Source organism: Anolis carolinensis, unplaced genomic scaffold (genome assembly GCF_035594765.1).
Source record: "Anolis carolinensis isolate JA03-04 unplaced genomic scaffold, rAnoCar3.1.pri scaffold_10, whole genome shotgun sequence".
NCBI lineage: Eukaryota > Metazoa > Chordata > Lepidosauria > Squamata > Dactyloidae > Anolis > Anolis carolinensis.
The window spans coordinates 26477004-26488332 of NW_026943821.1; the positions used below are offsets into that span (position 1 = coordinate 26477004).

Below are 11329 nucleotides of genomic sequence, written 5' to 3' on the forward strand. Positions count from 1 at the left end.
AAAGACTCAGAATGGCTATTGAGAGAAGTACAATGGCAGGTTCATTGTTCAAGCTTAGCAAAAATCATGGCCACACATGATTTACAAAACTTTAAAATACATGACAAAGAAACTGAAATAAATATTTTCCCTATCTTGGGCCAAGTGAAGATCCCATACATCTGTATTGATAAATACATCTTAATGTGGTTTTTACTTAAATGTTCCATTATTTTAAAATCAAGGTACATGGGATACAAACAGCCGTAACCTGAACAGTTCTTTGAGATCCTTTCACTGCTCATACAAAACAGAAGGCGCCCCTTCCATCTGGTTAGACTCTTTCACCAACCTAATTACTCTTTGCTGTTCCTGCAAGCAGCTTTCAGAAAATTATTTGAAGGGAATAGAACACACACTGCACGACACGGGTTGTCAAAGTGATCATTAAAAGCATCTCAAACTGTTATGAGACATTCTAAATTCAAGACACCGCAACCCTTTCTGATCACACAAACACTAGCAATCACTAAAAAGCAAGTGAATCACCACTTTGTTTTTGAAGACAGTCTGCAAAATCTGAAGTACATGTTGCAAGCATATATACATGGAAACTAGCTATTTGCACTAGGCAACCAATTAACACATTTGCTGATGAATGATCTTGTCATAATGATCCTTGGACAAACGTAGCTCACCTCTTTCATCGAGGTTCCATTTACATACTTTGATGATTTGTCACAACCCACTAAAATAGCTGTAACCTTAATACAGGCTTCCCTGCCCTTAGACACCTCGCTTTCTGATGACTCGCTTTTTCAACACTTGCAAATTACAGGACCTAGTTTTTCATCACTTCTTGACTATGAGGCTCGCTTGAAACCACTGGCACATACATACACTACAGTATTTTGTATTGCAATGTACTTAAATATACCCCTCCCCTTGGCCACCTCCCTACTATCCTTCCTGGATTTGTACACTACAACAGTAAGCAACACTACATGCAGAACTTTATGGAAAAAAGGAATAGGGACAAAAAAGCAGAAGGCAGAAGATGCATTTGAAAAAGTGCTTGCAGTTATAAATATGACAACGTAAGATGCTGTTAAGACACATCACTGATCATCTAATTTATAATAAAATACAATATAGTGAACAATAAACTGTGGTATTATTCTGGTATTACAAGGAGATATATCTAATAAGAATAAAATTCCTACTCTTGTTGCCCTGAGGCTACTTTGGCAGGATTGGACATTTCTCTTACATGCAGTTATTGCTAAATTATAAGCTGGATATTATAGGTTGCATGTTACTGGTAGGTACTATAGCAGATAAGATGCTATTTCAGAGCACCGCTGAACAAGATGAATTAGTATAGTTGTGGTTTATAGCTCTGGAAATTTACATCAGTTTTTGAAACTGGAAACGAAACTGGAAATTTACATCAGTTTTTTGTAGAAATCAGAATTTCCAATAGCAGAACACAGAAGTTGATAATTCAACTAGTATTTAAATTTTTGCACTTAGGATAGGTTAAAAAATTGAAGCGTATATAGGACATAATAGATATGTAATAAAACCTATCCCAATTAAGTCTTGTCAACGGCTCTGAGCAGATAATTACAGTACTATGACAGTAGCGAAAAATATTCAGAAGGATCAAAAAGATCTACATCTGTGTGCATGACACTTAGAAAAAAATTAAAGAATTGCATTAATAATGTCCTTCTTTCTATCTATAAGCTGTTCTTAAGAAAGATTCCATAACTAAGACTTTTAATCACATTTTCTGTACTTCAGCTTGATTTCCAAAATCACATTTTATAAAGCTGGAGGACCTTTTTTTAAAAAAGTATGGGATCCACTGTTTTTGTGGCAGTATCAGCACACTATATTTTGGAAGAAAACATAGCCTTCACCACAAGGAGAACAATAATAAGAAAACTCAAAAGAAATTGAGTAGGTGGAAATAAATACACATTTTTGACACAACTAAGCCAAAATAAGTGTTAGCACTGCCATAAATAGTTCTCTGCCAAGGCCTTGTTTTTAGGCGTGTTTCTGATAAAATCAGGAAACACCAAACTACATATAAGGCTAATGTGGAGGAATCAAGTCTAAAAAGCACAATGCAGATGACAGAAATAAAAAAACAAAAAATATATATGTTTTAACATGTATTTCACAATATTTCAGAAAATCAAAACTACAAATGCAGAATCAGTTTTTCATGCTACATGAGATTTTCTAGCCACCCTGTGCTAAATAGGATACAGACCGAAATGTATTTTTTCTTAATTTTGCTGAGGCTCTCTTGTAAATCTTGGTCAGTTTTCTCACAGCCAATGCTATAAGCCACTCTAACATCCTTTTGGCTCTGTGATAGCTAAAATGGTCCCCTGGGACTGACCTGTCCAAAGAATTCAATAAAGACTCTTACAGGCATATGTTTAATTGTGACCAGGACAAGAAAGATTCCCTACTGAGCAGCCTGCATTTAATATACAACTCTGATGTTACTATATAAAGGCTGTGCCACTTTAAGGTAGGTCAAGAATATGCCCTATCCAACTTGAAAGTGAACAAACCATGAATAACCTGATTACATGCAGCATCTCTCTCATGCCATGACCTACTGAGCCACTATAGGTGAGAGGAGAAGAAAAGGAGGGAGGAAGAACATTCAAAACAAAAATAAAAAACACATTCATTGATTAGTGCCAAAGAAGTTAATCGATATTAACACACTTTTCCTATTTCTAGAATGACAACCAGCCAAAGAGACAGGCTTACATAAACTGTCACTAAGCAAAGAAGCATCAAAAATGGCCATTACTACAGTCCAGGTAAAACCAGTCCGAAAAACAGCATTAAGTTTCAGTTTTGGATAATTGTATAAAGACATTTGAAAATGACAACAACAACCAAAGCCCTGGCATTCCATTATGGTCCTAGCTCACAGCAGAGCAGCTGTGATGCAACTCAAAAAATGTAAATATAAAACCACGCAAAACCCCTCATAAAATAAAATGTGTGTTCTAGGTCTTCAGTAAGATTTCAGTGTTTATCATACAACACAACAAGAGACAGTGAACAGACTAGTAACTTGAGTGCAACACCCAGCCTTCTAACATCTACTAATCTGAGAAGGTCTAAGTCAGGGCTGTCAAACTCATTTTCATGTTGAAAAAATTTCTGTTTGTTAAATTTCAATATTTTGTCCATTTGTTCCACCAAAATCATTGATGCTTGGATTCTTAATAGTTTGAGTTCTTCAGCTAGTTTTTTTAATCTTTTGGTTGTTTGTTATATTCAATCTCCTTTTCTTTAATTTCCAATTGAATCTTGTGCAATTTGGTTTGTTTCTTTTTCTTTTCTATTACGCTGAGTTGTATTAATTTACCCCAAACTCATTTTTATCAAGGGCCACATCAGCCTTATGGTTGTCTTCATGACCACTGAATCCATGGATGGAGAATCTGTGGACACAGAGGGCCAATTATAATTTTTTTACATAGTGGGCAGTGCTCTTTAATTTTTATGCAATTTGGGTACCAGATGTGATTGAACTACAATTTCCATTACTTTTGATTGTCCCCTATGCAAAGTGGGGATACTGGGAATTCCAACCCGATAGCACATGTCGCTCTGAGGTTGGGGAAGGGTTAAAGGACTTTTCAAAGGCAGACATCATCTCCACAAGTCTTGTTTCTAAATCCAAACCCCACTCTCTTGGCTGAACAGAACAAACTGCAATCTTCCAGATGTCACTGTATTCTAGCTCCCATCAGCTCTAGTCAAGAGGTCTAATAATGAGGCATACAGGAGTCGGAGTCCAGGGTCACATGAAATGACATGGCAGGCCGGATTAAGGCTCTGGGCCTTGAGAATAACACATGTGGTCTAGGATGAAGATGTTGGCCATCCATGATTAGATGCAAAAGGATTCAGACTTAAAACAAACACTATATGCGCAAACTGTCTACAAAGTGAACTGCAGTCTTAATACTGCAGTGAAGACATCCATGCAGTGCATTCATGTTCACCATAAAAGGCTTTCCAGGAGACGCTAATATCTATCTCATATGTATTTTCCTCTACGTACTACCCACTGCACACGCAGATCACAAGTGAACTATAAATAGTTGCAGTACCTTAGCACAGCCTATGATTTGTAACAATCTGCTTTCAACTTCTTCTCAACACAGAAAGTTCTTCAATAATGTTTTAGCTGTGCCGCCAAATTTGGCATTCCTTTTGCTTTGCTTTGTTTTTTTTTTAAAGAAGACATCCCGAGTTTTCCAATATGGCCAGTAAAACTCTTAACTTGAGCAGTATGTTAAAAATTGTGCGGCTGCGATGAAAAAGTGATTTAAAGAGTAATCACATAGGTAATTTTAGTTCTTAAAATAAACCTCCATTAAATTTTCTCTTAATTTTTTAAAAAAACAAACAAACTCACAAATAACAAAAAGCTCTAGAAACAGAAAAAAACTAACCCTGTCATTTTAAATGATAAGGCTATGGACCTATAGTAAATGGATGGTATATTTTAAATTATTTGATAATCATCTAACTGTCATAGTATAGGATTTCAAATTCTTATTGCACATGTAAACATACTGATGTTAAAGACACATACCTTGTGAAAACACAGCTCAATATTTAAAACTATTAAGCCATCAAATACCTGCAGCAGCTTATACACAATAAAAAAATTATCTTAGATATATGAATGCCTCCACCATAGCTGGAAGCAAATACAATCTACTCTAGAAACAAGATCTGAGAAAGACTTAAATCTGAGAAATAGGGTAGTTTATTCACCATGCAACTGTTTACCACTAACATCAGTGAGAAGAGGCCGGCCTAACAATGCTTTACCCCACTAACACACAGCACATCATTTTTCTGACACATAACAGTTCCTCTTCTGGCTAAGGAGTATTTCCTTCCTCCCCTTAGGCAATTGTGTTGTATTAACACCCCCCCCCCCCCCAAAAAAAATATCCATACAGGAATATTCAAACTAAAGCCAACAAATGTGTTTTGCTTTTGGCAGGAAATAATAACAGCAAAATAAATATTAGATGTGAACTTGATAAAATGGTTGATTAATAAATAAACAAACAAACATAGTGCGAGTTCACCAGGTTACACATGTTCAATGGGCAAGTTGACTGCAAATCTTGAGATTGTTGGTCCCATTTTTGCAGGAAAGGCATAAATGTTTGGTAAAGCTAAGGACCTGTGACCTGCCAAAGTGACAGAGCAGTATTTGTGTTGAAGCATGGGGCATGATTTGTAGCACCGATGAGATAAACTTCTGCTTTGATCCCGTTTTCACTAGTTTCTGGAGACAAAACAAACAAACTTTCCTTGTGCATAATCACGGACCTGTCTTCAGAATAAAGTTCTGGGTATCTAAAAACATATTTTTAAGACTGCTTGTTTAAAACATTTAGCAAACTATAGAACCACAAGTTTAATAGGGACCAGCTAACCATTCAAGTCTAACAATATACAAGTAAGCTTCATGGGCTAGGTCCATAAATGTAGGTTCTGTTAGGAAAGTTTCTGGGAGGTCTGTTGTCCACTCAGGCTGTGCTCCTGCTGCAACTTGCAGCAGCCGTTTATGCACCCCACAGATCTAATATAAACCTCTAGAAATCCAAAGGTTTTCGAAGTGGGCTTTTGCTACTCCTGTGAGCTTCCATGATATCTGGTCTTGGCATTTAGCGTAAGAAGACCAACATGACCTGCTCCCCTCATACATACAATCAATTCTGTGCAGGATACCAAACCTATCAGTTGGGAGAAACACAGACAACTCTTTCGTTGTATTCCAAGGATTTTTGTTTCCCTAGAGTTGCTCTCCTAGGCCCATTCTACACAGCTGAATAAAATCCTAAATTGTCTGCTTTGAACTGGAATATATGCCAGTGTGGACTCAGATGACCCAGTTCAAAGCAGATATTGTGGGATTTTCTGCCTTGATGTTCTGGGTTATATGGCTGTGTGGAAAGACCCTTAGAGATCTTAAAGAGAATCCAATCTATAAGACCTTCACGCTGATGAATGCCCAGGGAGAGTAATCAAACCACTTCTTTCTTGACTTTCCTGACAGTATTTTGTACAGACTATCAATCTTTTCCCTAAGGTTTTGAAAATCAAAGAATACTACTTATTTGTTGTGTTCAACCGTCGGTGAAAAGGGTTAAGTCCACATTCCTAGATCTTAGTGGACTGCTTCTTGTGCCCATCTTTTTTAAAACCCCTGAAAATATCACTTCCAATTTTGAAAAAAATATGTGATACCTAATATAGCAACAGTATGAGGTGAATTAAAATGGCCAATGACATCACTTTAAGGATTCAGCTGGGGAAAATTAGACCAAAAGGTTGAGGTAAGAAGGGGAAACATTGCCCCCAAAAATGTTCATAGAGCTGCATGCAATATAAATGCAACATATTAACAATGCAGGAAAAAAGCATCTGAAATGCATCTAATATTTCATAACAAAACCATGACTTCACGTCAGCAACATTTCTTTGTATAAAAACCAGACTTTCATGTTTTAGTCTCATCCCAATTAGTCTTTCATGAAAACTGTTAGAATAAAAGTCATACTACATTTTAATTTAAATCCATCCTTTCCCTTCTTACAAGATCTCCATGAAAGCATAGCTTCTTATGTTAAGCCAAGTTTAGTTTGCCATAACTTTACATCAAAAGGCTCCTTAAAAGTATACAACTTGACAATACCACAGCACCTCTAAAAGCGAAATGTTATCTTAAAAGCTGTTAAGAATGTTAAAACCAAAACTTTGGCCAAATAGAGCTCTACAACTAAGAGTACGCGCATAGTCTCTCATTACTGCCTCCGACTTTCACACAACTTTAAAAACAAATTGACCTGTTACATATTTTAGCACAGGAAGGGAGGGAGAGAGCAAAGTATGAAATGGAAGTTCAATAGCTCTGAGAACCAATTATCTTGATGATTTTGTGGAAAGAAGAATAAGAATAACCTGGAGGAATATAAACAGGTAGGCAGGGCAACTCTAATAACATCTTAGGCAAACTTTTGATTAATGATGCCCAAGATTTTGTGTGTGGGAGGGAGAAATACAGGAGTGAAGCACAAGAGGAAAACTGAAATATGGGTAGTGGCACAATAAAAAGGCTATTATTAATAGAGATGGGGTATACCCATAGAAAAGTAAGCTTTGCATGAGAAGGTCACAGAGAATAACTAAGGAAACATAATTGAATATTAAGAACAACATAATCTTTGTGAGAATTTTAAATTAAGTTCAGGATAGGGACTTCTAAGTGTTAGTAAGTCAAAACAGAAATGAAGCAGTAATCAAAATGGGAAAGGGCTTGAAAACAACAGTCTGGTTATCCACGAGTAACAAATCCATGGGATAGCAGAATTATGACTCAATGACAATGATGGCTTGGAATTATGGGTCTTGTAGTCCTACACACCTGAAGGACACCTGATTGACAAAAGCTGTTGCATCCCTGGACACTTTGAACTCAGGGTGCATCTACAATGTAGAATGAATGTAGTTCAGCGCCACTTTAACTGCCATGGCTTAGTGCTATGAACTCATAAGAGTTAAACAAGATCTTTAGCCTTCTCTGACAAAGAGTGCTGGTGCTTTACCAAACTACAGCACTGATCCAAGGCAGTTAAAGTGGTGTCAAACTGCATTCCTTCTACAGCATAGAGCCTGCCTCAGAGGGAGAAAAACCCCTCAGTGGGGAATTCTAAAGGACAAGAATTGCCAAGGGTGATGGCACACAACTGATGATGTGAGAGAATATGAAAAGATCTGAGTGTATGTGGAGAAAAACTACTGAGTAGGTCCTCTACCACAGGGCTATTAACAGCTGTCTACAGTAACTGTGGTTGCAGAATCAAGAGAAGAGCTAGAAGCACAATGTGCAGAGCTGTGTGTATGGATTTGGAGGAAATTCTAGAGCAGCACTTTATCAACACAGAGTCTTTAGATGCAAAACTATAATTCTCATTAGCCTCAATTAGCATAAAAAATGGTCTGCAGTGACAGAAACGGTGAATCTACAGCATTTGTGGATCAAGGAAAAGTCAACAAGATTGCCACTGAACTTGTTTGTGTGCATATTGGAAACCAAAAATGTGAGGTCACTAGGATACACAGCACTACCCATGGACTTTTCTTGTTAAAAATCCTTTTCTCCTCTTTGTGTTTTGGGAGATATGGTAAAGGGAGCTTTCTTGTTCTGAATGCTTTTTGGGGTGGGGCAGTGGGTGGATAATTGGACCAGCAATCAAACCTCCAAGTGAGACCTGAAGAATACCATGAAATATAAAGAATTGTCTTTGCTGTTCCCAGCTTCTACTGAAGCTCCTGAGAAGACTTACATATTATAAGAGTGGAAGTGAGAAACAGGCATGGCTAAGTGCATTGAAACTTAAGGACAGATTTGTCAACATATGGAGAATAATATTCAGAGAATATACAACACAGGAGTCACTTCAGGAAAGGAAATCTACTAGGAAACAATACCATATGCAGAAACACCAGCAGCTGTCTGTTTGCATGTTGGAAGAGAGGGAAAATAATTGAGAAACAGTCCTCAATGAGGGACAAGGCAATAGGTGTGTCTGGTGTCCCTTTTGGCCCTGAAAGCGTTGCAATCACCCCTACGTTGGGTTACAAAAGAGCTCTTGTGGTTAACAAAGAAGGAAATGCAGCCCTAGTATCTGGCTCTTATATTAGGAGAAAGACAGTGTATAAATGATTTTGTTGGGAGTCAAAACTGTGCTGTTTGTAGGAATAACATGAAACCATTGGGTCAAGGCAGTAGTTATGCCTGGTCCCCCTTTTGTCCCCAGAAGAGCTGCTGCCTCTCCCAAATTGGGTCCCAAGAAAGCTTCCATGGTAAACAAAGAACTGGATTGTAAAGCAGTCCCAACATTTGAATCTCACATTGGGGGAAAAGGTGGACATAAATGAGTTTGCTGGAATCACAGGGGTGTCGGTTGGCTTGTACCTTGGGAGATCATGGAGGGACAGTCTAGTCTCCAACATGAATGTCACCTCCCATATGTTGACAAATCCGTCCTTAGGTTCCAAGGCACATAGCCATGTGTCGTCAAATAATATATAAGTCCAAACACACACTGGCAAATTTGGGGATAATGGGAGGCTGAGAATAATAGGAGGGGTGTGAATTGAGAAGGCCCCTTCCACACAGCTCTATAAAACCCACATTGAACCGAGTTATATGATAGTGTGGACTCAGAGCAGATAATCTGGATGAGGCCGCAGTGCAGGCTCAAACAATCCAGTTAAAAGTGGATAATGTGGACTATCTGCTTTGTTAATCTGGATTATATGGCAGTGGAGAAGGAGCCGAGGATCCAGCCTAGGCTGTCTCCACTCCTTCCTCTCTATTAGGCCCTTTCTACACAGCTGTATAGAATCCACATTGAACTGGCTTATATGGCAGTGTGGACTCAGATAACCTAGGCCCCTTTCACGCAGCTGAAAAAAGTCCACATTATCTGTTTTGAACTGGAATATATGACAGTGTGGACTCAGGCCCCTTCCACACAACTGAATAAAATCCTACATTATTTGCTTTGAACTGAAATATATGCCAGTGTGGACTCGGATAACCCAGTTCAAGGCAGATATTGTGGGATTTTCTGCCTTGATATTCTGGGTTATATGGCTGTGTGGAAGGGCCCTTAGGCCCCTTCTACAATGCCGTATAAAATCCAGATGATCTGCTTTGAACTAGATTATATGGAAGTAAACTCCGGGCCCTTCCACACAGCCATATGACCCTGAATATCAAGGCAGAAAATCCCACATTATCTTTGAACTGGGTTATCTGAGTCAGTCCACACTGCCATATACAGTAGAGTCTCACTTATCCAACACTCGCTTATCCAACGTTCTGGATTATCCAATGCATCTTTGAAGTCATTGTTTTCAATAAATCGTGATATTTTGGTGCTAAATTCGTAAATACAGTAATTACTACATAGCATTATTTCGTATTGAACTACTTTTTCTGTCAAATTTGTTGTATAACATGATGTTTTGGTGCTTAATTTGTAAAATCATAACCTAATTCAATGTTTAATAGGCTTTTCCTTAATCTCTCCTTATTATCCAGCATATTCGCTTATCCAACATTCTGCTGGCCTGTTTACGTTGGATAAGCGAGACTCTATATATGGAAGTAAACTCAAGGCCCTTCCGCACAGAATAATCCAGAATATCAAGGCAGAAAATCCCACAATATCTGCTTTGAACCGGGTTATCTGAAGGCCCTTCCACACAGCCATATAACCCTGAATAACAAGGCAGAAAATCCCACATTATCTGCTTTGAACTGAGTTATCTTAGTCAGTCCACACTGCCATATAGTCCAGTTCAAACTGACTGGACGCAGACCTGTTCAGCAGTGGAACTCTCTGCCTCGAGAGTCCTTTGGAGGCTGGGTGGCCATCTGTCGGGAGTGCTTTGACTGTGCCTTTCCTGCATGGAAGAAAGGGGTTGGGCTAGATGAAGCATGGGCCAAGTTGGGCCTTATCTCCAGGTGTTTTGGACTGCAACTCCCACCATTCCTCTCAGCCTCAGGCCCTTTCCTTTTCAGTCCAAAACACCTGGCGGGAAGGCCCAACAGCGACGCCATCCTTCCCTTCCCGCCAGCGTGAGGGGAAGTCCTGTCCTGAAGGGAGCGCGGCCTGGTCGGCGGGCGTGGGCCTTACCTGCCGTAGATGCCCTCGGTGATGCGGTTCCGCTTGAGCGGCCGCCGGAGTTTGCTGCAGTCGGCGCTCCGGCGCTTCATCCTCTCTCCAGGCCCGAGCAGGCCTTCCCCTCGCCTGCCTGCCTGCCTGCCTTCCCGCCCGCTCAGTCACTCTCTCGCTCCCTCACAGCCGCCCCATCCCGCGCGACAGGCCCCAGGAGCCGCTTCGCCCCCGGCTCTTTGTCCCCTCCGGCTTTCCGTCCCTTCCCCGCGAGACAAGGAAACAAAGGCATACAAAATAATTTCAGGTCGCTCGCTCCCTCCCTCCTTCCTCCCTTCCCTTCGCCCCGCCTCCTTTCACCCGCGAGCCAATCCACGCTCTGGAACATATCAGCCCTGCCGCCCTAGAAGGAAGAAAGGCAGGCGAGGGAGCCAATGGCAAAGCGGAAATCTAAAACCCCGCCCTCTTTTTGCCCCGATCCCGCCTTTGTATTAGAACGACGTTTAGAGCAGCCTGTGACAACAAAGCGCTCGTGGATTGATCCCTCCGTCGCCCAATGGCTACTCGGAAGTGAACGAAGGCGG

General features: G+C 39.9%; 1 protein-coding gene across 1 annotated transcript in view; it reads right to left on the reverse strand.

Annotated features, from left to right (window-relative positions):
• Window positions 1–11081, reverse strand: part of maco1 (macoilin 1) — a 38712-nt gene extending 27631 nt beyond the window's left edge. The window contains exon 1 of the mRNA XM_003228699.4: window positions 10767–11081. Coding sequence (XP_003228747.1) covers window positions 10767–10846 — 80 coding nt within the window. The 5' untranslated portion in view covers window positions 10847–11081. The remainder of the gene's footprint in view (window positions 1–10766) is intronic.
• Between the last annotated feature and the right edge of the window lie 248 nt (window positions 11082–11329).